This window comes from Pempheris klunzingeri, chromosome 8, assembly GCF_042242105.1.
Source record: "Pempheris klunzingeri isolate RE-2024b chromosome 8, fPemKlu1.hap1, whole genome shotgun sequence".
NCBI classification, from domain to species: domain Eukaryota; kingdom Metazoa; phylum Chordata; class Actinopteri; order Acropomatiformes; family Pempheridae; genus Pempheris; species Pempheris klunzingeri.
The window spans coordinates 26,375,083-26,401,473 of NC_092019.1; the positions used below are offsets into that span (position 1 = coordinate 26,375,083).

The window sequence follows — 26,391 nt, forward strand, 5'->3', positions numbered from 1 at the left end:
CCCAGAAAATTAACGTAATAGGATCTCTTTAACTTTATGTTATTATTGCTCCATTGTGTTGCCTTGGATAGGCTACTTCTCCATGTACACATACCTACATTACTAACTTACACATTTTTGTTAAGAAGTCTTTATAATAATTTGTATATTTTTTTGTCATTGTCAAATGAAAAGTTGCAGTGACTATTATTTGGTATTAAAGAGGGCAGAGCATTGGTTTATATGATAAATCTCAGAGAGAGATGTTTCAAAACCTATAAATAAAAACCTAAATGAAAACCCAAACTGTCTGCATGGAAAAAACTAGTTAAATACAAACAAGTATTTACTGTGTCACTGTGAGTCATGTATTCCCAAATCACCCAAAGATGGACTACAGGATATGCAGGATAAAAGTCACTCTTATTAGATGACAGCATGAGACGTGCGCTCATGTAGCACTTGTTAAAAGTTGGCCGTGGTCCCGCTGACCTCAATATCAATTATTCTGACATCCTCAGGTCTTGATCCCTCCCTGCCAGAGGTAATTGTGACCACTAAGAATGAGCTCCGTGGGAACTCTGAAGGTTCCTTTGTGCGTTCAGTCACCGTGGAGATGTTGGGCCACCATATATCCATCCCAAGGAACGACAGAGGTGTCATATTGGTGGGTCTTACTTTAGCACATAGACTGTGTCAATACTGTGCCACCTTCTCAGGCACAGTTCATAGTTAAGATTCAATCAGATTTTTAACCTGATGAAATCTTTGCATTGTATTGTGTTAAATCGCATGGTGTTGTATCAAAATGTGTTTCCAATTCCAAAATGTGAATTGTCTGAGAGGACACTATGTTTCACAACCATAGAGTGCAAATAGCTGCATAAGAGTTTTAGATATTTTCAGCCAGTTCTGATATCTCTTGGTACCAATCTTTTTAAATGCTCTTTTTGCTTTTTCTTGAAGTTCTTTCACAACCATTTCAATATTTCCTGTAGATGTCATTGTAAATAATAGACAACTACTTTGGATCTACTGGCATGCATTCTAAGGCCCATCCCAAGTGTGGCAGAATATTTCTATTTTATCAAACTGGTTTGATAAAATTCTCTTGTGGGTGACAGCAGCAGCAACCCATCAGCATGCAATTAACAGGCGATTTCAGTGCCACGCGTTCTGTCTTTCTCTCTCCAGGTGGATGGCCTTAAGAGAGATCTTCCTGTGCTTCTTGAAGGAGGCAGCATCGCCATCACAGAATCTGGAATAAGAGGCATACTCCAGAGTGACATTGGTGTTGAAATCACTTTTGATTGGTCCACACTTGTCATGGTGTCCATGAGCAGCAGTTACTATGAGAATGTTGCTGGGCTCTGTGGTAACTACAACGGTAATAAGGAGGATGAGCTGACAACCGCTGGAGGCACCACAGCTGTTAATGTCACAGACTGGGCCGGAACATGGGGCATCACTGATGGAGACCCATTCTGTTACCATTACTGTGACGGGGTGTGCCCTCAGTGCTCCGAGGAGGACCGCATAAGGTAATGTTGACTTCTGTATTAACTCCAACAATATTGTAATAGGCTTCATTGTTACGTTTAACTGATTATAGACCTTTACAGAGACTTTGGGGGATTATATGATGACCGTGTTTGGAGATTTTTGATGAGAATTTATGCAGAAAAAACATTTACTAATTAACACCAAATCCAAAGCACAGCTGTGGCTAATAGGCTACTAATGTGAAGGTATTTTATCATAAACTGGACAAACAGAATTTGACCTGATGTCATATAATCCACTCTGAACCTCCGAGCCATGTGTCCAGTGGTCCTCTTGATACGACTCCAGTAGATGAGGCTAGTGTTGCAGATACTGACTTTAAGGTTCAAGTTGCTGAATCAGATGCGTTAGCAGCCACCCTTACCGAGGCTGATCTTAGGGTGTGGCGATGTGGCTCCTCTGCTGCCCAGTTTTCCACTATGTCAGTTACTGCCCGTAGATCGTGAACTAGCCGATAGTTGGACTCTGCTTCCAACACTGGTGGCATTGGAGTGGTAGTAGAGCTAGTTTTAACCAGCACTTTGGAATGGTGGATAATTTTCCCACTAATCTAAAATTTGGTTTGCTGGTTCACTTAACCAATACACCATTGCTTTAACATCTGAAACTGACATGTCAGACATGTCAACATACACCCTCAAGTTTTTACTTGAAACCATGATTTGGCCTCACCCATGGATTGACCGGGCCTATTTGTCTACGTTGAGTTGGCTGATCTCTTTGACTTTATCTGTGGGGCCTGTCCTTATTCTGGTTGCTTCTGATCTAGGTTCAATCTCTTTGTTTTGTGTTGAAGAGCTTGGATTCCATTTCTGTTTTTCTCTTTTTTTTAATTTTTTTTTTCTTGTGGTGCTGCAATGTTTTAGTGTGCAAACAGCATGGTCAGTCCAAAATCTGAACTGTTCAGACTTATAACGGTTTTCTCAGCGCTGCTCTGTATTTGACACATTCATCTTTAAATATCTTTAGAACTTCTTGTTCTTTTTCTTCTCTCTTCTTCTCTTTTCTCACATAAGGCCCTCTTTCAGCCTCCTTGTTGCATCTTTCCCATTCTCCAGATGTACTTTTTATCTCTTTAATTTGGGGTATTTAACTCCTAAATAGCAACTCATGACACTCCAATTTGTGTTGTATGTGTAAATCACCTTTTTATCAAGTTATAAAGTATTTTCAACATGACATCAGGCAGCAAAGTTGGTTTATTCAGTCAGAAAGTAGGCAGTATCTTTTCTCACTGCACCTCCACAGCTATTAATAACTCCTCACAGACTTGGAGGAGCTGAATGGAAGGGGTAAGGACCACTCCCCTTTCAACAAACCTGTCAACCTGGTGTCTGGTGGCGCTACAGTATGCTGATCACCAAAATCATTAGGATTCAACTTCTGGGCACTGTCCCACAACTCTAGCATGGCTGTTAAAACTAAACTTATGTCCAATCATCATATGCATTTGAGTAAGCTGACAATAAAACTCAATCATTTATATCTTTTTTCCTATGTTTCTCCGCAGGTTCAGTGGGCCAGAGTACTGTGGGATTCTGAGTGATAAGAAGGGACCTTTCTCTGGGTGTCACAGCAGCCTACCGGTAGCAGAGTTTGTGTCTGATTGTTTGTATGATGTCTGCATCAATGAAGGAAGGCTTGAAGTACTGTGTGAGGCCCTGAGCAGTTACCTAGCGGAGTGTCAAGAGGCTGGAGCTAAAGTGTTGCCATGGAGACAACTGACCAACTGTTGTGAGTTCCCTGCTGTATATTTCATTTCAGTGTGTCTACGATCCTCTCACTCTTGTGCGACTACACATTGCTACTTGTCACCTTGATCATGAAGGTGACACTACACTGTAGAGTATATAGGCTAATACAAAGACATTTACCAATGGCCTGTGTTTGTACAGCACCTTTCTAGTCATTTCGACTAATCAAAGTGCTTTTACATCACATCCTCATTCACCCATTCACACACTGAAGCTGCTTCAGGAGCAGGTTGGGGTTCAGTGTCTTGCCCAAGGACACTTTGACATGCTGACTCATAGGAGCCGGGGATCAAACCAGCAACCTTCCGCTTGATGGATGAACCCCTGTACCTCTGAGCCACAGCCGCAGATGAAACTGACAGCAGGTGGAACTGAGAGAAAAGGGCACAATTACAAATCCATCTGCTAATTAAGCAAGAAAACATTGGAACAAACAGAAGAGCTAACTAAGTTGTCTAGCTAGCACAACTGTTGATATAAAAACAGCATATCCTCATGCTCAGCAGTTATCCCAGGCTCTGAGCTCATATATCTCCAGGCGCTCTGCCTTGTGCTGCTGTCAGAATAAAACACATTTGACACATTTTCTTGCAGATACAGACACATGTGGGTGCCAAGACCACACCTGCAACTTTCAATTCTCATCTACTCCTAGAAAAAGCTTTGCGAACACCCTCAGAGCAACATAACAAGACATCTCCCCCCCTCTCTGTCTGCCCCCAGCTGTTCCATGTCCAGCCCACAGCCACTACGAGCTGTGCGGCTCAGCCTGTCCAGCCAGCTGTGGTCCTCAGCCAGAGGTGTGCCCCAGGCTCTGTGTGGAAGGCTGCGTCTGTGACCAGGGATACGTGCGCAGTGGGAAAGAGTAAGTACAACATTTTCACCGTTTATTTAAGGCTCTCAGCTCAGGCTGACATAATTTTACCACAGAAATAAGCATGTGAATCATGGGGTCATACCAATACGTGATGCTTTATAGTGCATTCTTACAGTGCATTATAGTGCATACACCTTTGTCAAATTCCCTTTTATCATATACAATGTTAATCTTAGCTATTCTATATTTAAGAGCTATATTTTTTACTTTTTCTACATTACCATTATAGTATTTCTTTTTTGTAAAGCACATCTCTTCGGTTGTCAAGTATGTCTTAAGCCAGGCTCACACTACAGGAGTTTCAGGCTGATTTCGGTCTGGTGGTCAGTACCGATGTTGGGCCCAGATTACCTGGTAATGTGAGAGCTTCACAGATCCAACTTTAAACTTCAGTAATTATGCTTTCCAAGCTGCATCTCAACAGCCAATGAGAGAGAGGGAGACAAGTCTACAAGGAGAGAGACGTCCCTGAGCAGCTGGTGGTATTGACAAGTAACGGTGTACATTCTGGCCCTTGAGGCTACCGTTGGCTAGATTAGCATACCACTGTTGACATATAATAAAAGTGACTGCAGTTCTCTCTGAAGAACAGACACCCAGTGTCAACGACATCCCCATGACCATTTTCCACTGAGACTCATTCAGCTTTCTCCTTTTGCATTTTCTTTCCACAAAGCATTAGCAAGCTGCCTCCATTTAGTTTACATCTGATACGACTGATAAAGTGGTGATTTTTATTCTGGCAGTCAGTTAATAGATGATTATTGTCATTTGTTTTGTCCCAGCAACAGTTTTATAAGTGCCAATCATGACTTATCTGTCTGCAAAGCAAGGAAACAGTGTTCAAGGAAGCACAAAGAATCCATTTCAAACTGTAACTTTGGATGATCTCCACTTGACCATTTAGCAGCTATGACTGACAGTGTAGTGTGTAATGAGCCTTGGACCCAGAGCACCAGGGAAATACGCAACACCAAAACAAAATATCAACAGATGTGATAAGGGCCTCCACAAGGGTTCTGCTTTATTCTGTGATCTTGAGGGTTAGTGGTGCATGCTCCTAAATTACATTGAGTAAGTGGATGAACATACTGGTAGCCTTACTGCACCACAGGATTCAGAGGACCAGAAGCTCATCTTTGCCCCCCACCCCCCAGCAGGTTAATGTGTCCACTGCATGATATCGCACTGTTAATTTGAGGATATTAGTTTGTATTGTCAGTGTAGACATTTCAAAGTAAAAGTTACATTCAGCTGTGTGGTGCTGTGTCACCATAGAGCATCAGTTGTAAAGGAGTTGGTGGAGTCAGTAAACATCTTTAAGACTAAACTTATTGTTTTGCTTCATTTGTCAGGTGTGTTGTCAGGGAGAAGGGCTGTGGCTGTAACCATGACGACCAATATTACCTGCCCGGTGAGGAGTTCTGGGCGGACTTACAGTGTGAGCACAGATGTGTGTGCAATGCAGCAACACAAAAGGTGCAATGTGAGCAGACCGGATGTCAGACTGGAGAGACATGCAGTGTTGTGGACGGAGTCCTGGGCTGTTACCCAGTCAGCTTTGGGACTTGTTCTGCAGTCGGAGACCCACACTTCTCCACCTTCGATGGACACAAGTTCGACTTCCAGGGCAACTGTGTCTACAAGCTGGCCAGTGTGTGTCGAGATGCTGAAGGTCTAAGGCCCTTCGAGGTGAGCTGAGGGGAGAGCAGGACAGAGCAGTGGCTGAGTGTGAAGTTGTCACCACATGGCCAGTAAACAGCGTCGTCAGATTTACAGAATACATTGTGCATGAATCATCCACCAAAATCAAAAAGTAGACATGAGTTTGTTTTGGGTGAGCTCCAGTTTTATGACTAACACGGAAGTCCCCATAGAAAACTGTCCATAATCAGGACATGGAGCACTGTGGGCTTTTCCTGCCTCCTGTCAGACATCAGGAGAACACTTTGCATGTTTCCTCAAACACAACCCCCCTCACAAAGAGATGTTATCCATTCTTCAAGTGCATTTAGCCAATGATGCATCTGTAGATTTACTTGTTCTCAACTACATTTCAAATGTAACTGAGAATTCGTACATGTTTTCATTCCTGATTTTACTGAAGTTATTCCCCTCCATTGCTGTAACACCTAGTCAAGCACACGTTTGGCAAGTCCTTGTACTCTCATTAATCCCAATAAATGATCTATTTTATTTGTCTGCTTTATTCCTTCTCTGTCCTCTACTGTCCTGTCTCTCCTGCATGGTGAACTGTAGGTAAACCTGGAGAATAACAACCGTGGCAACAAGAGAGTGTCTTATGCTAAAGTGGTGACTGTTAAAGTCCATGGAAACACATACACACTTTCAGTGGATTACCCTGGCAGAGTTCTGGTGAGAACGCACACACACACACACACAAGTTGATTTTGAAAGGTTTATTAAATGGTGAGGAAGTACGGCTGAGTTGAAGTAGGTAGGATGGATGGAGGGTTGAGTGATGGTGGGGTGAGGGTTGAGGGAAGAAGGGATGAAGGGAAGAGGGTTGGTCATCTAGGACTTTATGTCCTTAAGGCAGACTTGGAGTTTAGTCAACTGATTGGATTCATCAGGCTTTATTGATAAGTATAATTGGGTATCATCTGCATAACAGTGGAAATTAATGGAGTGTTTCCTGATAATATTAATTAAGGTAAATAATATTAGTCCAAGCACCGAACCTTGTGGAACTCCATGATAATAATAATAATAATAATACATTTTATTTATAGGCGCCTTTCAAAGCACTCAAGGACACCGTACAACACACAGATAAAAACAAACAGTGAAAACGTCTAACTTTAACTTAACTAACTTAATTAACTTGTTAATAAAGAAAAAGTATTAATCGAGATGGCATATTCAAACTTTTGACATTCGTTCATGTGTGTTCTAAACATATAAACTGAGTTCAGAGAAGGAGCCCTTTGTTCAAAAGACAGAGAAACAATGTCCTCTACAACCCCTCAGGGGTCAGTACAGCAGTCCAACAAAACGTTTGTGTGTGTGTGTGTTTTCTACAGGTTGATGAGCTTGAAAAATCCCTTCCGTTCACATCCAATCAGTCACTGGTCCAGGTTTATCGCAGGAACAGACAGGCTGTCCTGGAGACACAGTTTCTTAAGGTACAGACGCACACACCCACACATCCACAGTGATCTCTATAGTGGCTGTGATACTACACAACCCTTAGGCACTCACACCTCGAACACTTACCTTGGTCTTAACTTAATCCTGACATGGGTCAAGTACATATTGCCTTTACAATGTATTTCAAAATAGATGTTTTTGAAAGTGGGTCCCTGATTAGGTTAAATCACACATCAGTGCCTCCAATGGGCTGCATTATCTTCTGTTTTACTCACATAATTGCAGTGATTCTGTACAGTTTTATCTCTGAAAGGCATGTATGGGGAGTTAGTCCAACATTGCAGATTCTGCCTTTAATGACACTGCCAGTATGTCTCAGCTTGAACTTTTCCACACTGATAGAACTTCTCCTTTATGTTTCATATTGGGAAAGGTCTCCTTTGACTTTGCAAGTGCAGTGAGGGTGGAGCTGGCAACAACTTATCACAATGCAACCTGTGGTCTTTGTGGAAACTTCAATGATGACCCTTCTGATGACCTGATGCTGCCCAGTGGAAAGCGGGCTGCCAACGCCAATGAGTTTGGAGTGAGCCAGTGGGTGGCAGACGTGGTGGGCTGCTCCCATGAGTGTAAGCAAGCCCTATCTATCTCCAACTTTAGCCTCTTCCAGACGTGCATCATGCTTTACTTAAATGTGGCAGCAACTTCACATCTTACACTGTCGTCACTAATAAGCTCCTTGTCACTTTTACGTTAAATTCACCATGACAGTCTGTCAAGGTCGGACGTAGGAGCGTCTCAGTGACACTTTGGTCTGCACTGACTGAGGAAACAGTAACGGAAAGGCTACAGCAGCATATGAATACAGAGATATATTAATGCACATCATCTTACTGTTGGTCCCACTTTCATTGTTTTGGTACCAAAACATTAAAGAAGCACTTTCCTTTGGTGGACAACAATGGGTTCACATGTTACCTGCTGTCCTTGGCCACCTGGGCTACTTTCTTAATGGGTCCAGCTTTAGATGTAGTATGCAGGTACCGGTCCAGACAGCACTGATGTAACAGCACAAACAAACCAAGAGCTCATTTCCCTGAGCTATCGACAGGTGAGACATGAGATTATGTTTTCTCAGTTCTCCAGTTAGGAATGTAGGTAACGTTGTACTGTAGATTACAGCATCCAGCATGATTCAATTTATAGTGCTGTTTTTGACGTGATGGTGTACCAGTAGAATGCATACACACATGTAGTTAGGATATTACAGGGTCATCACACTTTCATTTTTTTACTGACTGGCCCTAAAAATGTAATTATCAATTTTACTAAAGCCATTTGAAATCATCTCACAGAATAGATAGTAAACATGTATTAAGATGCTGATATTGGTAGTTACCCAATATCTGGACACAGTTAGGTGGTGCGGTGGTTAGTATTGCTTGCTCACAGCAAGAAGGTTACAGGTTTGAATCTGGGTTTGCAGTTTGAGCCTGGGGCTTTTGTGTGTGGAGTTCTCCCCGTGCTTGGGGAGGTTCTCTCCAGGTACTCCTGCTTCCTCCAACAGTCCAAAGATGTGCAGGTTCATTGGTGACTCTGTGTCAGCCCTGCGGTTGACTTTGCAACTGGTCCAGGGTTTACCCCTCAGTCATTGTCAGCCCTCTTCATCACAGATATTGTGTGATATCAGCTGGCTGACTTATTTCTAACTGATGTGACGCTTGTCGGAAACTAAACCTTACCACCTTACAAGTTACAAGGTGTGTTTGAGACATCAATGTTTGACATCAGTGTGCCAGCTGTCCAATAGGCAGACAAGTCAATCAATCAATCAATCAATCTTTATTTATATAGCGCCAAATCACAACAGCGTTATCTCAAGACTCTTTCCATAAAGAGCAGGTCTAGACCAAACTCTTTAATTAGAGAGAGACCCAACGATTCAGGAATTCAACATGAAGGATTCAAGAATCCCCACATGAGCAGCATCAGATATTATATTGTGAAACAGTGGAGGAAGAACTCCCCTTTAACAGGAAGAAACCTGGAACAGACCCAGGCTCAATGTGGGCGGCTTCTGTAGGGGTCCGCATTGGGTGGAGGTTGGACAGAGAGACAGAGACAGAGACAGAGAGAGACAGAGAGAGAGAGAGAGAGAGAGAGAGAGAGAGAGAGAGAGAGACAGCACAAACAGCAACCAACGTACTAGCAGTGACTATAGCACTAACAATAGGAGTGTGACTAAAAGATTAGCAGTATGATATTATTGAAAAACACGGCGAGTGGCCAATGATCCGCAGCAGTGATTCATGAAGCAGAGAACCACATCAGCAGGACAAGTGTATATTGTGTAACGCTTTTGGTTGATGTTCCCCTGCTGCCAGGTAAAGACTGTGCTCAGCCCCTCCCCCCTGACTTCACACCACCGAGCTACACATCAGCTTGTCATGTAATAACAGCGAGGGATGGGCCCCTGGCCGACTGTGTAGACCGAGTGGATTCGCAGCAGTACCTCGCCGACTGCATCTACGACATGGTGCTGAATGATGGTCAACAGGACTCCGCCTGTGACATCATCAGTGACTATGTGGAAGAATGTCAGAGACAAGGAGGCTGCGTGAAGTCGTGGAGGACGAGGCGCTTCTGCTGTAAGTGTCGTGTTCTGTGTGTGTTTGCTGGCCGTTTGTCGCCCCGTACTGACTGCTGCTGATGGATACAGCATGAAGGACAGTCGGCTGTCACCGTCAAACAGCAGCAGACCAAACAATTATCAAACATTATCTCATGGCCTTCCTTGCTCAGTGGCCATGTTCTCATTGAGATGGTTTAGTTCAATCAATCAATCAATCTTTATTTATAGAGCACCAATTCACAACAGTGTTATCTCAAGACGCTTTCCATAAAGAGCAGGTCTAGACCAAACTCTTTTTCACTAATGTCATGAAGGTTCTGGGGGAAGGAGGAAACCCCCATCTTTGTGAAAAGATGGTTCAGTGGCAGTCAGATTTTGGAGACAAAAGTATACATTTAGAAATTGTTTATTAACTGTGATGAATAATTTGACCTCAGACTGTCCAACGCAGACGAGTCCTGCACAGCGTCTGTCTAATGTCTAAATGACCACAGAGTGAACTGTTAGAAACGTGTGACACTTTCCATGTGTGCAGATGACATCCCTCTGTATGCTCACTGCACTGATGTGATCCAGTTCTATTTGTGTGTGTAATCTGTAATCTGTATTCTGTGTGTGTGTGTGTGTCAGGGATGCAGTGTGCACCCTACAGTATGTACAGTGTCACAGCTCCTGGCTGTCCAGTCAGCTGCAGCTCTCTGCCTCCACCCACTGAGTGTAAGCACCCGTCCAGTGAGGGCTGCGTGTGTAACCCTGGTTACCTGCTGAGTCAGGTAATGTTCTCCAAACCGGCCCGCCCTCCTCAGCAAACATGTCTCCCTGTCTCTCTTTACATTTAAATCATCCTGTGATGTAGAGATGTCCCAAGCTCACTGTATTGTTTGAATTCCAAGATGAACCCACTTGTGAGCTCTCTGCAGCCAGTGTACTCAATAAGGCAGGAACCTCCCCTCTGCAGCATCTCTGTACTAACTTGAGTGGACACCCCCAGTTCTTTTCTTTCCCACCCTTTACTCCTCATCGTGACAAACCCATCCTGTGCCTGTTCACACAGTGCAGGGATTTTCCAGGGACATACCATGGATTTGTGATCATCACGTACTCTGTAACACTTTCCTAAGTGTGTGCATCCTCCTTGGGACGAGCAGGGCTGTAACCAGGGTTTTAGAAATGATCAAACCTCTACAAGTCTTTTCACATTTGTTTACATTTATCTTAATTCATTCATTTACCCTTTTAAACAGATTTTATGTGAACTTGATCCTCCAACGCAGCTTTTTAAATGTTGTTTCAGAGCTTTTCACAGATGTAAAGATTATATCTTCAATGACCAGATCCCTTCATTTTTACATCAAATCACACATGAAACTGTCATGTGGGTGCATCTGCCGAATGTAACACACAAATTACAAGTAGTTAAACCTCCAAACTCCCAGAAAGAATCCAGAGGATCATGTCCCCTGAGGGGGGACCATCTGTGAGATTTAGGAATGACAGAGGACCTTTTGTTCATTAATTCCAGTGGTTCCAAAGTAGAATCTGTGAGGAGCCACAGAGGTAAAGGGTGCTCAGTGCAGGTCCTTCCCTCTGGTTATCGTGGACACAGGGCAGGTTCCCCCAACATGTTATTCAGTTCACATGGAAAGCTTTAGTGGTGTTACCAGTCCAAATCCATTCCATTCAAAGGGAGAATGTCCTGACTGTTGAATTTTGACCTTCCAGAATCGCTGCGTGCCGTTCGCCGAGTGCGGCTGCCAAATCAATGGTGAGTACGTCAGGCCTGGACAGAAGTTCTACACTGACTCCAACTGCCAGCGTCAGTGTGTGTGTCATGGAGGGATGGTGTCCTGTAAGAACAAACCCTGCAAGAGACATCAACGATGTGGAGTGTGGAAGGGAGTGAGGGGCTGCTATGCCAAATGACCAGTCTCCCTCAGCTGGCATGGGAAGAAGAGATAGATCAGGGACAAACACGTGCAGAGCTTTTTCTTTTCATTACATGTTTGGTGTTTAGTGACAGTCTATCCAGGAATATTGTGTTTCTACTGTAAGCTATCAGTCCTAATTATAGATTCTTCTGCAGTCTAAATATATAGATACTAAAAGCTTTATAAAAATCATGGACAACAACTAAGGACAGCTAATGGAGTCCCCACAACACCCCTCTGACACCAAGCTGAGTATCAGAGCCAGAGACTTTTTATCATGTGCCTCAGTATCTTACCAAACGAAAGCCTTCTTCACTTTATCGTAGAATCGCTAGTTTCTACTCTGTTGTAGCTGAAGCCCACATACCCAGTGTAACATGTAACTCATGTCAGTCTTTACTTAGCAAGTATTTCTAATGGCCAATAAATTCATTTCGTCAGCATATCAACATTTTGTGTCTGTGTTTGACTCACACGCCTACTGACCATCAACTTACCACAACAATTCAAGACATGGAAGTTAGAGATTTGAAAATCCCCACAGGAGCAACAATGATAAGAGGAAGATGAATTACCTCTGTCAGTCTGTCAGTGTCTGTTCATCACCTCTGTCAGTCTGTCACAGTGTCTGTTCATCACCTCTGTCAGTCTGTCAGTGTCTGTTCATCACCTCTGTCAGTCTGTCAGTGTCTGTTCATCACCTCTGTCAGTCTGTCAGTGTCTGTTCATTACCTCTGTCAGTCTGTCAGTGTCTGTTCATCACCTCTGTCAGTCTGTCAGTATCTGTTCATTACCTCAGTCAGTCTGTCAGTCTGTCAGTGTCTGTTCATTACCTCTGTCAGTCTGTCAGTGTCTGTTCATCACCTCTGTCAGTCTGTCAGTGTCTGTTCATTACCTCGGTCAGTCTGTCAGTGTCTGTTCATTACCTCTGTCAGTCTGTCAGTGTCTGTTCATTACCTCTGTCAGTCTGTCAGTCTGTCAGTGTCTGTTCATTATCTCTGTCAGTCTGTCAGTGTCTGTTCATTATCTCTGTCAGTCTGTCAGTGTCTGTTCATTACCTCTGTCAGTCTGTCAGTGTCTGTTCATTACCTCTGTCAGTCTGTCAGTCTGTCAGTGTCTGTTCATTACCTCGGTCAGTCTGTCAGTGTCTGTTCATTACCTCTGTCAGTCTGTCAGTGTCTGTTCATTACCTCTGTCAGTCTGTCAGTGTCTGTTCATTATCTCTGTCAGTCTGTCAGTGTCTGTTCATTACCTCTGTCAGTCTGTCAGTGTCTGTTCATTACCTCTGTCAGTCTGTCACAGTGTCTGTTCATTACCTCTGTCAGTCTGTCAGTGTCTGTTCATTACCTCTGTCAGTCTGTCACAGTGTCTGTTCATTACCTCTGTCAGTCTGTCAGTGTCTGTTCATTATCTCTGTCAGTCTGTCACAGTGTCTGTTCATTACCTCTGTCAGTCTGTCAGTGTCTGTTCATTATCTCTGTCAGTCTGTCAGTGTCTGTTCATTACCTCGGTCAGTCTGTCATCATGATCATCAATGCCACCCCTCTATCCAGTGGAAATAATTCTTTTTCTTTATTCCCATTGTATACAGCTGTATTGTCCCTCGCTTCCCCTCCATACAACTTTGTATTAGTTTAAAAACTATATCCTCGTGCCAGAGTGAATTAAAAGCTGTTTGGAAATCAACAAAGCATTTCTTCATTGTGTCTCAATTTTTAATGTTCATGTGTAAACTCAGATTAAATGCTAAACATGATGTCAGGGAATCCCTGAGTTCTTTTCTTTTTCCTTTTCTGTTGTCATTCAGATATTTTGATTAGCCCACAGCCTATGGCTTTAGTCTTCTTGTGTTGGATTGGTAGAAAACCCTGATATGAATATTGATCTTCAGAAGAGATTCCATGACTGCTGTGAGCTCTCCATCCACTGCAGTAGAATTTTGCATCCACGGGGGCTAACGAAAATGGAGGCTGACATGCAGCTTGAAGGATTGGACATGACATCACATGACATCATTAGTCCCAGTGTGCACTCTCATCGCGTAAACAGGGTGGATGTCAAGAATGGTAGTTAAACACAAGCAGCCATCTTGCCACCTGAGAGACCTTGTGTGGTAGCACCAGGAAGCTTTGTGAATCTGCTGATAGAATCTCCAACACTTAAAATCTCAAGATGCTCAGTTTCAGGGTTGCCTTTTTCAATTGAAAGCTTCGATCCGAGTCCATGGCTGACTGTTCATGAACTGACAGGCTGCAGGTGAGCTGAGTGACTAGGGGTTTTGGGGTAATGACCTCTAAAATATGTTCTTAGCCACTACAAGGCCTCTACAGCACCACCCAGAGATCAAGCTCTCTGCCAGGATCCTCCTCGCTTTCCTTCTTATCCTCTCTGTAAATAGCTGAGGCCCATTATTTTGCTCACCATTGATACAATCCTAGATGATTCTTCGATCTATAGTTCAGGCGTGTGACCATGCAGGAAGGTGAAAAGTTAAAAGGCTGCTGAGTTTCCTAAGAAGACATCTCATCATATAATTTAAGGTACCATCAAGGCTGCGTGCTTTTCTTGGTCTGCAGAGTCTTCAGCTGGTGTGAAAATGATTTCCAAGTGCTGATGCTTTGTTGACAAACCAGCTTCAGGAGACACAGATATGCCATACAGACAGACTGACGCTTTATTGGAGTCGGTAAGGACATGAAAACAGGCTCATTTATGTAATTGTGAGACTAAACGTTTGAACAAAATATAGTAGAGATGTTGTCTGCTGTTCTAATTTTCAACAAGTCCCACGAACAGTCCAAAACCAACAGTGAGTTGTTTGTGTGCCTCTCAATACTTACTGGCTGGCCTACCCCACCCCGTCTGTGGGAGATTGTAATGGGAATCTGCCAACTGACAATATGGAGGATAAAATAATATACAATATACAAAATAATGAAGAGTTGATCACAGGTCAATAGATTTCATTTGGGTAAATGGTGAATCAACACTGCATTACTGCCTGTGATCACAGCAGGTATCCTCAACACATACATTCATGTTTATATCAAATCAGCACAGAACCAGACGTGCTGCCTCGTATCGGCTGCAGATGGGAGCAGAGGACACCAGAGGGGTGTTTCTGAGGGGTAACAGTCAGTGTTTACCTAATATTCAAGGATCCGGTTGCTAGGTTACCCAGAGGGCAGATCCTCTACAGGGTCACTCTCATCAGAGCCTCTCAATGAGGCAACGTCCTTCAGGCCAATCAGGGACACGTCTGGCTGAACGTCCTCCTCGTCTGACTGCACCACAGGCTCATCAGCAGCTGCCTCCTCTTCTTGCTCCCATAATTCATCCTGGTTGGTCGGCTGCTTGTTTGCGGGAGGTGTTTGGTTCATTTGGCTTGTAAAAGATCCCGAAGAGCAGGACTCGAGGTCTGGACCTGTTAGAGAAGACACCCCTTATTTGACTGAGTAAAGCTTCACTCTCAGCGGCCCAGAGACCTGGTCTCATTTAGGAGTTCCCCCTGCCACATCTGAGTTTGTGTGGTGCATTCACACAGGACATAGACCCACTAAAGGCTCACTCATTTCTCCAAGGGCTGGGCTCTAGGGGGGCTGGGCTCTAGGGGGGCTGGGCTCTAGGGGGGCTGGGCTCTAGGGGGGCAGGGCTCTTGGGGGGCAGGGCTCTAGGGGGGCAGGGCTCTAGGGGGGCTGGGCTCTAGGGGGGCTGGGCTCTAAGGGAGCTGGGCTCTAGGGGGGCTGGGCTCTAGGGGGGCTGGGCTCTAGGGGGGCTGGGCTCTAGGGGAGCTGGGCTCTAGGGGAGCTGGGCTCTAAGGGAGCTGGACTCTAGGGGAGCTGGACTCTAGGGGAGCTGGGCTCTAAGGGAGCTGGGCTCTAGGAGGGCTGGGCTCTAGGGGGGCTGGGCTCTAGGGGGGCTGGGCTCTAAGGGGGGCTGGGCTCTAAGGGGGGCTGGGCTCTAAGGGGGGCTGGGCTCTAAGGGGGGCTGGGCTCTAGGGGGGCTGGGCTCTAAGGGGGGCTGGGCTCTAGGGGAGCTGGGGGCTCTAGGGGAGCTGGGCTCTAGGGGAGCTGGGGGCTCTAGGGGAGCTGGGCTCTAGGGGAGCTGGGCTCTAGGGGAGCTGGGCTCATTCATTGTGTACTGGCCATTGATGTTCACTCCTGTCTAGAGAACACTGTGTATATGTGAGCCGTCTCCCCAAACCCCAGTCATAATTGCACCAGCTGATCCTCCCGTAAACGACGTCCCCTTCAGAGAGGAACTTAATTTCCAGAGTTACTAAGAGGCCAGTGTAAGCAGTAATGCATCTAGTCAGCAAAGCAGTGATGGCTGTGTGTTCAGAGCCTCAGCAGCTGCTGACTGTCATGATTCCTCTCAGGGATAGAGAAGCTTAGCTGAGCTTACCTGAGGTCACCGATGATCCAGTACTGATGTCATCACCAGTGGAGTTGAGGAAGTCATCCAACGCCTCCTGGTCTGATATGTTAGTCACTGTCATCTGATCCAGAACACACACGTCAGCTCCAGCTGGCTCTATACATGCGCACGCGCACACACACACACACACACACACACGCACACACACACACACGCACGCACAAAGTTACTTGTCTCTCTGGGTCAATAACAGTCTGCTTCAGTTTTCTTCAGATACTTGACTAACAGGGTTCTTCTCTCTGGGCCCACACCCACGCCTGAACACTGTCACACACTACCAGGTACAGACCCACGTCTGAAAAACACCACCAAGCTCTGTACTTAACCCAAACCAGGTAAGAGCCATGGTGTCCCACAATTCATCAGGATCTGGCAGTCCAGCAGGCGGCCATAATAAAGACCACATCTAGTGCAACATGAATATCCTCTCCCAGTATAACCAGTCCTCTCTCTCTCTCTCTCTCTCTCTCTCCCAGTATAACCAGTCTACTCTCTCTCCCAGTATAACCAGTCCATTCTCTCTCTCTCAGTATAACCAGTCCACTCTCTCCCTCTCTCTCCCAGTATAACCAGTCCATTCTCTCTCTCTCAGTATAACCAGTCCACTCTCTCCCTCTCTCTCCCAGTATAACCAGTCCATTCTCTCTCTCTCTCAGTATAACCAGTCCTCTCTCTCTCTCTCCCAGTATAACCAGTCCACTCTCTCTCTCTCCCAGTATAACCAGTCCACTCTCTCTCTCTCCCAGTATAACCAGTCCACTCTCTCTCTCTCCCAGTATAACCAGTCCACTCTCTCTCTCTCCCAGTATAACCAGTCCACTCTCTCTCTCTCCCAGTATAACCAGTTCACTCTCTCTCTCTCTCCCAGTATAACCAGTCCACTCTCTCTCTCTCTTTCCCAGTATAACCAGTTCACTCTCTCTCTCTCTCTCTCTCCCAGTATAACCAGTCCACTCGTCCTCTCTCTCAGTATTGTAACTTCATTTGCCACTAAACTTCCATGAAAGTGACAGTGTAAAGACACACATACCTGTGAATGTATATCATATATCTTATATATCTGTATTTTCACTGGCTAATCACTTCAGAGAGGTAACACTAATGTGCTCTAACACTATGACTCACGCCTGTGCTGCAGGTATCCAGTGGACAGGTACTGCTTCATGTCTTGGTTAAAGGCTTCTTCATAGACTTTCTGCCGTTCTCTCAGTTTCTGTCGCGTGGCCTGCTCCAGCTCTGCCACCTTCTGAGCATGTTCACAATTCAGTTCACCTGCAAACAGAAAACACATCATTTTTAGAACACCCTCTTATCTCCACAGTGTTTCACAACGTACCATTAACAGCAGGGCTAGTCAGTGGGTCTGCTGCTGGCATTTTACTGACCAACGGGTTTGAGACCATGCAGAACAACTTGTCACAGGCAGTCATCAACCAGTCCACTTCACTTTATTGATAATAACTACGGGGTCAAACTGTTTTTCACATGATGGTTAACTGTTCCTAAATGAAGGTATTGTAAAAACAAATGTTTTTAAATCACAAATGTTTATCCGGGTTCCTTTCGTTGAATCGTGACCAACATGCAATAACAGAGAAATAACAAGAGGCACACACTCTTTCACTGTAACGAGGTGGGAATGTCAGTCTAGTGCAGTAATCACAAGCGTGTGTTACACAGCAGTTATGCCCGATGACAGTGCAGCAGCTTACCTTCCAGCGCTTCCACCTCCCTCCTGTTACGGGACAAACGGACAAGTTCACATTAAAACAGAGAAGTCGGCCTCTTGCCATTCTGTTCCTCTAACAAACACTATAGTCAGAGGGACAAACATGACACGGACTAAAAGACATGCAGACAAAACTAGCAAAGACACTTGAATACAAAATAAGAGCATCCAGGCTGGAATTTAGACTTGGCATGTTTCTGCAGGTGTGTCTAATGGTATTTTTGAATATGTGGTTGTGAATGTGTGAGGGTGGACACACAAAGGAGGACAAGAATGGTGGAATGAATGTTCTGCTCTGAGTAGATACGGATAACAGAAGAGAATAAAGTGCGACTCTACTCAAGCACCTATTGTACTATCTCACATTCTAAAAAGGAATACGTGTGACAGGAGAGTGAATAGTGAGTGTGAATAATAAGTAATGTATGTAATGTAATCTCTTACTGCTTCATTTTCTTGTAGACCTCTAGTTGGTTGATGTGATGTTGTTTGAATGCCTGTTGTTCACACTGACAACACAGAGTCTCCAGGTACACCAGTCTGCTCTCCATCTCCTCAAAGTCACCTTCCAGATGAGCTGGAGACATACACATACACACACACACACACACACACACACACACACACACACACACACACACACATTTCATTACCTATGTTCAAAGTAAGTTCTCCACAATCTTCCAGACAATATGTGCAATTCATAACCACTGGCAGAAATGTACTTCGCTAGTTTTGGATGATGGCCTTTTGACAGAACAGGTAAAAAAAAAAAAAAAAAAAATCCCTCTGACTTTCCCAAGGTCACACCCACTTCACGCTGATTGGCCAGCTGTGCAGAGGAGACAGAAGCCTCTGGCATCATTCTTGATTAGAGCAGCATCAATTAATCAATCAGTTGTCTACTATTAAATGAAACACCAACTATTTTATTGTAAGGTTCATACAGACAGGGCCATGGCCGTTTCCAGCACTGAGCTGTGGATCTAAGATTCTAATAATAACTTTATTTGTATAGCACCTTTAAAAACAGTTTACAAAGTGCTTTGATAGACGAAGCAAACCAGGATACTGGAACATCAGAGAGGCCAAACAATGGGTCTGAGGTAGTCACATGGTGCTCACAGCAGAGGGCAGGCATGTCGGTGTGGAACCATGTCATTGGGTGAAGGCTTGACAGGGGTGTAGTGCGAGTTTGATGTGCTGAAGCTGTCCACGTAGGGGATGTTTCTGGTGCTGCAGTGGCCCTTAAGTCAGATGTGTTCTCTGCAGAACTTTAGTCACCAAAACGGAGGAAGGCTGTGGGCTTGTCCATGAGGCAGATAAAATCCTCTAAGTTTCTCTGATTGCTGCATTTTAAGGTCTTTAGAGCCCGCGTGAAGCACAAATGTGGTGGCTAACAGGTAAAGACATAGTAGCTACAGGGCAGAGGTGTTGATGTCCTTAACAAGGGCACCTGGGCGGCAAGAGGTGTGGCACCTGTCAATCTGGACATGGTGGACAACGGAAGATCCCACAATAAGCACAGGTGGAAAGTTGGTGTGATTTTTCCGAGTGACAAGCAGAGCGCTCAGCTTTGGTCAGAGAGGAGGAGGCTGGTCGTGGTTCAGTAGGTGGTACAAGGGATTTGGGCCGTTGATACAGAGGGGGGGCATAAATGGTGGGCTCTAGGGCTTGGAAGTGATTATGATCAGTGTCTGACAGCAGTAACACCGAGGCAGAAACAACCTTCTATTTTGACCAAAAGGTTTTCTGCGGGTTGAAAAAATGTCCACGTCATTAGAGACGTGAAAGTGGAACCATCTCATGTGTTGTTATCAGGGCTGGGAGATGGCCACAAATGTTATGCTCATGAAGCACAACAAATGTCAAATCATTCTCTCTTTCATTTTTAAAGTGTGAAGAGTGAAAATTTAAGAAACCGGATGATAAGTTGTGGTTTTAAACGGTTCTTTACTGAGAAGACCACACGACTCCACACCTTTCTCACCACCATCCCAGAACTGTCCTGAAGTCAGTGGAAAGCGCCCACCATTCTAAATGTTGGCCTTTTTTGTCATTGTCGTCTACAGTGGTTGTTCTCTCAGGAAACAGGGACCCTGTTCCGACTCAGAGCCGCTGCTCATCCTGCTACATTCATTATGTTATCACAGAACGTGGCTCACATTCATTACTATTACAATTACTATTGTTGCTTCTCGAATTAGACCAATTTGGGGAGATTGCAATTGTGTACCAGGTGAGGATGACAGGGTATCATCCTTACCTGGGAGTAAGGTTTCACTAATGATAATCAAAAACTGTCATGTTTTCTCCCTGCTCTGTCTTCATTGGAGAAAGTAAGTGGAAAAGGAGCTGTACAGTGAGCCTCTGCCATCATACATGATACACATGGACCCACCCCACTGACAGCAGGTCAGGCTGGCTGAAGGTCGTGTTGACCAGCTTAGTTGGACAGAAATGAAACAGGCTCCATACCTATGTTAGCAGTGATGGCATCAAGCTCCCTGATAAAGGCTGGCAAGCTTTGCAGCTGCTCCTGTAGTTGTGCGAGAGCGGTTCTTCTTCTCTCCCAGTGTGCTGAGAGCATCACAATGTCCCCATCTGCTGCCTACCAAACACACAGAGGGGCGGATGTCAGGCGAGCTCAGATGACAGCTGCTGCAAATGTAAGCTGTAGGAGCACAATCAGCACCAACAAACTCCACCTGTGCTATCACAGTTAAACCTTGGGTGGAACAAACAGAAGAGCTGCTTCAAAATAATCCTGGTTTTCTATAGCCTCATGGGACCTCCAGTCCCTGACATTAACAACCACCAGCTCCTCCTGTGTGAAAATCTGCTAACAGATACAGACAGCCATCAATGTCTTCTCCTAAGCAGGGACGAATGTAAGAGCAGTAGCAGCACAGTCAGCTGGTAGAAAACAACTTACCACTGGACTCAAACATTGGTTTTTCAATAGCATGTTGATGTGGATGATCCTGTCTTAGTACAATAAATCTTACAGCTGAATCTGTTGCACACTTTCTCAGTTAACCACAAATCATTTGGTCTATAGATCAAAAGAGGAAATGACTTTCTCAAGGTCCCTTGTGATATCTTCATGTCTTATCAAGTGTCCAAAGCCTAAAAATATTCAGTTTACATTCATAAAAAGCAGAAAAGGAGGAGATCCTCACAAACCATGCCTATGAATTTTCTGTAGGTTGACCAATTAATTAAGCTCTACCTAATATTGTTAAAAATGTGTGTGTGGAGTCGTCTCTATAAAATATTGGAGCATTAAACTAAGTTTGTCCCCAAAAGGGCGTTCTGTCCTGGTATGGGTGCTGGGATGTAAAGAAGTGATGTTGTGGCTGATCCTACCTCCGCAGCCTGAGCACAGTCTTTAGTTCTTTTATGAAGCAGAAACCAGCTCTCCTCATACCTACAGAGACTCATGTTAGATTCAGAAAGACACTCTTTATATATACATATATCAAAGCTCTGTGTATGTGTGTGTGTGTGTGTGGACCTGCTGAGGATGTCCAGTCCAGCACTGAATTGAGGAAGGCTTTCTTCAAACCTGAACAACAAAAGGGGATTGTAGAAGATCTTTATGGCTGCAAGCAAGAAAGCGCTAACAAGGTGCTGGCTTCAGAGGTCCCCCCCCCACCACTGCCCTTCTTATTAATAGAATCAACTCCATCCGCTCAATGGAAAAGATGACATTCTCACTTCGACTCCAGAAAGAGAAGGGGGATAAATACTGGGGAAAATGGGACTGCTATAACCATATAGACTCTTAGCAATCACATCTTTGGTTCTCTATGTGAACTGTTTCTGGGGGGAAAAAAAAAGTTTTGTACCTGTACCCTCTTGCCTTGGCTTACTGTAATTTATTTCCTCAGTCCTCACCTGTTTGTTTGTTTTTTGTTGTTGTTGGTTTTGTTGCTGTTTATTGCAAAATAAATAAATAAATAAAAAGTTAAAAAATGTTACTAACTCAAAGGCCAAAGGCCCACTGCTGCCCGTCACACCAGCAGTGAGGTGAACAGCAGTTTTCACCACAACACCAACTCAGATGGTTTTAACATCTACATGTTGTTTGATTAAACCTTAACTTTGTTGTTTTAAATGGTCTAAAAGGGTACATGTTTTCGGCTCGACTCTGGGGAGCCGTCATTTCGTCCATCTTTTGTATACACAACCCACACACACACAGTTTTCTGCACACCTGGGGCGCCTCTTGATTTTGCTGTCTCTTGATTTGTCTCCAAGGGTCTTGAAGCTGGTAGAGAGAGAGACAGAGAGAGAGAGAGAGAGAGAGAGAGAGAGGTGGATGAAGAAAAGACCAGCAGTCAGTTCAGCATGGATGCACTATACAGCAACAGACTTTATACAGCACTTTTACCTAAAGTGCTCTGGCCCCAGGCTGGACTATGGACGTGGTCAGTGGGGCCAGTGGCCCGGGGCCCCGGACTGCCAGGGGCCGCTGCATAAATACATACACAGCAGCTGGGTTTATCCGATTTGGGCCTTTGGAGCCACACAGTGCCTGCATGTGTTCGATGACACAGACAGAAGCAGCAACACTTTCACCTGTGTGACCTAACACACACGTTTCAGGAGAATCCTGCTGAACAGACACGACACAGAGCACAAAGTGGACAATCCACGTTTCTGCCACACAAACAGGATGATCGGAGTTTTTCAGTTGCATCGTGTTTCTACTGTACAGCTGTGGACTGGGGAGAGACAAGAGGTCATCACATGACCGTCAGCTGAAAGCAATAACAGCTGAGAGCAACACAGCGGAAGTCAGCGACAGACGTTAACATGACGGAGTGTCCGCCAGCAGTGACCACTGAGTCCAGTAATGACTAACCCCTGTAGCTGCTAACTACACCTCTGCAGGCCCAGAGACACACAAGTGTGTCACCACGGCCAGCTAATGGTAGCTACAGCTACAGCTACAGCTACAGCCACAGCTACAGTTACAGCTAAAGCTAAAGCTACAGCTATAGCTACAGCTAAAGCTACAGCCACAGTTACAGCTAAAGCTAAAGCTACAGCCACAGCTCAGACCAGCGGTATGAGGGAGCAGACCAACCTGGTGGTGAAGTCCTGCTGGACCATGTGAAGCCTTTCTTTGAAGTTTTCAAGCATGGTTTCTGTCAGTCTGGTGGGATCTTTCTCACCAAAACTAGGAGCTTTCCCCGGCGGGCACCACTCAACAGTTACTGATGCTGTGGCCAGAGGCTGACTGTGTGTTTGGATTGGTCCTGAACCTGAGCCTCCAGGCAGCCCCTCCTCCTCCTCCTCCTCCTCCTCCTCCTCCTCCGAGTCTGCGGGGTCTGATGACTCCTGATCTGCAGCGACCTCTCAAGCAACCCCTTCTAGACGACCTATCACGGGGTTATGTCAGCTGTGAGAAAACAGGAGGGATTTTTATATTTCTGCTTGAGAGGGAAAGCTGCCTGACAGCCTGAGCTCAGGGTGAACAGAAACAACGTTACAGCCCGCCCACTGCAGAGTCACTTCCTGTTCCTGTCATGTGTCATGTTGTTGCTGCTGCTGCTACGTCAAACTCCGTCCAACTCCCCTCTTTCTTCTTCATGCCTATTGCAGTCTGTTAGTACATGTTTGACAGCTTCCAGTTTATTACAGTACACACACAAACCAGTATTCTGTTCCATGGAGTGATTGCTTTAATCCTGTATGTCCTATTCTTAGTTGGGTAATCAATCAATCAATCAATCAATCATCATCAATCATAGCGTCAATTCATAACAGCATCATCTCAAGACTCTTTCCATAAAGAGCATGTCTAGAGCAAACTGTAATTAAGAGAGAGTAATGACTTTCTCTTCCCCTGGGCTCCTGCCCCACTGTCCACCAGCACCAACATGTTTCTGAATACTGTAAAAATGTCTTCCTGCCAAGTGTTTTGAACATGATCCTTTATGACTTTACTTAATGGTATTAGCATGTCAGTTGTTCTCTTTTTAACTGCTCCTTCATACTGAGGAATAAATAAAGCCTAACCTGTACGCCCACTTTCTGGTTCTTTTGCTCCATCTGTAAATATGAACAGTTTATGTTGGTGTTGCTCTATAACATTTTGTACTGTTGCTGTCTGATATCTGTTTAGGTATATCATTTAATTTTTGGTTCAGATTTGTATCAACATGTGGCATAATGAATCTCATAATGAATGAATAGCTGATAAAGGAACTGTGATGCAGAGCTGTAAATGATAGAGTCCTGCACTTTGTGCCTTGGCATTCCCTATCCACCTAAAACTAAAAAATCCAGATTTATTATATTCCCACACCCTGCAAAATGGCCTTTGCAGGGTGTGAACTACTGTATCCTGAATTAATTCAATACGCAAACTTTATCCTCCTATTTTCACGGAGGCATTTCCTCATCTCAACTTGCACTGCAGAAACTGGAGATGTTTTAAAAGCACCATTGCACATTTGGAGATCCTGAACCTGTTCAACATCAAGCTTTTTAAGGGTGGTTCCTACTGCAGTCATATTAGCAATGAAACCATAATCAATAGCTGCCCAATAAATGTTAAGTAAAGATGTCCTGCTTGCGCTCTAGTCTCACCCTATCAAACATCGCAGGATATTGTTGATCTTTTTTCATTTTTTACTTTGGTAAATGTTGACACCAGGTGAGCTTTGAACCACACTAACCTGTTCAAGTACTTGTCTGTATAATTTCATGGAAACTGATTTATGGCGTTTGGCAAAGCTTGTGACTTGTGTGATTTTTCAACTGATAATTTGAATCCCCATTTATTTGTCCATTCCTCCACTTTTCCTATTTCAGTCTGCATTTTCCTTATTAACAAACAGCAACCAAAATAATAACAGCAACTATATTACTGACAATAGGAATGTGACTAATAATGATCAATATGGTAACAGTGAAAAACATGACAATAGTTAATATGTGAATAATAATAACAGGACTAATATCATTGTTTCAGTCTGGAACAGGCACTCAGGACGTTTCACTACACATTATACTGTGTATAACTGTGTATGTGACAAATAAAGGTCTTGAATCTTGAAAGTGACAAATGGGTGGACTAATTTTTCTGCATCATCTATAGACAGGATGGACCTGATTTTAGCAATATTATGTAGATGGAAAAAGGCAGTCCTGGAAATCTGTTTAATGTGGGAGTTAAAGTACAAATCCTGATCAAAGATAACTCCCAGATTCCTCACAGTGGAGCTGGAGGCCAGAGTAATGCCACCCAGAGCAGTTATATTGTTAAAATAATGTCTCTAAGGTGTCTGGGGCCAAGCAGAATAACTTCAGTTTTATCTGAGTTTAGCAGCAGAAAGTTTCTGCTCATCCAGGACTTTATGTCCTTAAGGCAGATTTGGAGTTTAGTGAGTTTAGAAGGGGAAGGTTGGATATAAGTTTATAGTTGGCTAATACACCTGAATCAAGAGTAGGCTTTTTCAGGAGAGGTTTAATTACCACTACTTTAAAGGACTGTGGGACGTAGCCTGTTAGTAAAGACTGATTGATCATATCCAGTGAGGACGTGGTAATTAAGGGCAGGACTTCCTTAAGTAGTCCAGTAGGAATGGGGTCTAGGAGACATGTTGACGGTCTGGATGAGGAGATTATTGAGGCCAATTCAGGAAGATCAATAGGAGAAAAACAGTCACATTAAGCCCAACAGCTGTTTCCATGATTCCTGAGTTTGAGGTTGAATCAGAGCCTGTTGAGGGCAGGAGGTGATGAATATTTTCTCTAATAGTAAGAATTGTATCATCAAAGAAGCTCATGAAGTAACTAGGCAGCTTGAATGTCTTACAGAGTAAAACAACATGTGTGGGGTGGCCAAAAGCACAAGGACAAGATATAACATGGATAGGCCTGACCCCAAGCTCCACCCAATTGCTGCTTTCACAGGGATTGAAGCCATGGTAGATGGCAGAGCCCATGTCATTTAGTGGGCAAGAGCAGGATGGTAAAATTCTGTGAGGCTGGCAGAGAATACAGACAACAGTGGATGGCACTACTGTCCGACATTAGAAGAAGTGAACTTTTTGCCAACAGAATTCACGACCGGATGATACAGAGCTCCCTCACACACAGAGGAAACATGCAATAACGCATCGTGTACTGTGTAATGCTATATTATCACAGAATAATGCAATACATACAGTAATGGTATTTAATAGATTTTATTCCATTTGTAAACAATACAACATCACCACAGCAGCATGTGGTCATGCATGTCCACCAGACGGCCCTGGTCCTCATAGGTCAACGAGCCAATCAGAGGCATAGCTTCAGTGTGTGAGTGAGGTGGGGTTGGCCAGGAGCGAGCTAATCACCCACTAATTCACCCATTCACA

General features: G+C 44.4%; 2 protein-coding genes across 2 annotated transcripts; one reads left to right on the plus strand and one right to left on the minus strand.

Moving 5' to 3' along the window:
• The first annotated feature begins 1,305 nt into the window (after positions 1-1,305).
• LOC139204896 (IgGFc-binding protein-like) lies at positions 1,306-12,293 on the plus strand. Its single transcript, XM_070834920.1, has 10 exons — positions 1,306-1,520; positions 3,053-3,276; positions 4,020-4,161; positions 5,529-5,865; positions 6,433-6,549; positions 7,218-7,319; positions 7,718-7,913; positions 9,669-9,932; positions 10,547-10,689; positions 11,639-12,293. The coding sequence occupies exons 1-10, from the start codon at positions 1,306-1,308 to the stop codon at positions 11,837-11,839; spliced, it is 1,941 nt and encodes a 646-aa protein (XP_070691021.1). The 3' UTR covers positions 11,840-12,293.
• Positions 12,294-14,509: 2,216 nt separating this feature from the next.
• dtnbp1a (dystrobrevin binding protein 1a) lies at positions 14,510-23,238 on the minus strand. The gene is made up of 10 exons (XM_070835405.1): positions 23,106-23,238; positions 22,230-22,283; positions 21,528-21,578; positions 21,380-21,440; positions 20,489-20,621; positions 18,455-18,587; positions 17,994-18,016; positions 17,407-17,553; positions 16,249-16,377; positions 14,510-15,268 (listed from the first exon to the last, which is right to left on the minus strand). Exons 1-10 carry the CDS (start codon positions 23,159-23,161, stop codon positions 15,018-15,020), a joined length of 1,038 nt encoding a protein of 345 aa, XP_070691506.1. The 5' UTR covers positions 23,162-23,238; the 3' UTR covers positions 14,510-15,017.
• Positions 23,239-26,391: the final 3,153 nt, after the last annotated feature.

Coding starts and splice junctions, on each gene's coding strand:
- LOC139204896 (XM_070834920.1), top strand. CDS start 1,306: ATGGTGTCCATGAGCAGCAGTTACTATGAGAATGTTGCTGGGCTCTGT. Junction 5,866..6,432: donor AAGGTCTAAGGCCCTTCGAG/GTGAGCTGAGGG, acceptor GGTGAACTGTAG/GTAAACCTGGAGAATAACAA. Junction 7,320..7,717: donor TGGAGACACAGTTTCTTAAG/GTACAGACGCAC, acceptor ATATTGGGAAAG/GTCTCCTTTGACTTTGCAAG.
- dtnbp1a (XM_070835405.1), bottom strand. CDS start 23,161: ATGCTTGAAAACTTCAAAGAAAGGCTTCACATGGTCCAGCAGGACTTC. Junction 21,579..22,229: donor AAAATCAAGAGGCGCCCCAG/GTGTGCAGAAAA, acceptor TTTGTTGTTCAG/GTTTGAAGAAAGCCTTCCTC. Junction 17,554..17,993: donor GGAGGTGGAAGCGCTGGAAG/GTAAGCTGCTGC, acceptor TTCTGTTTGCAG/GTGAACTGAATTGTGAACAT.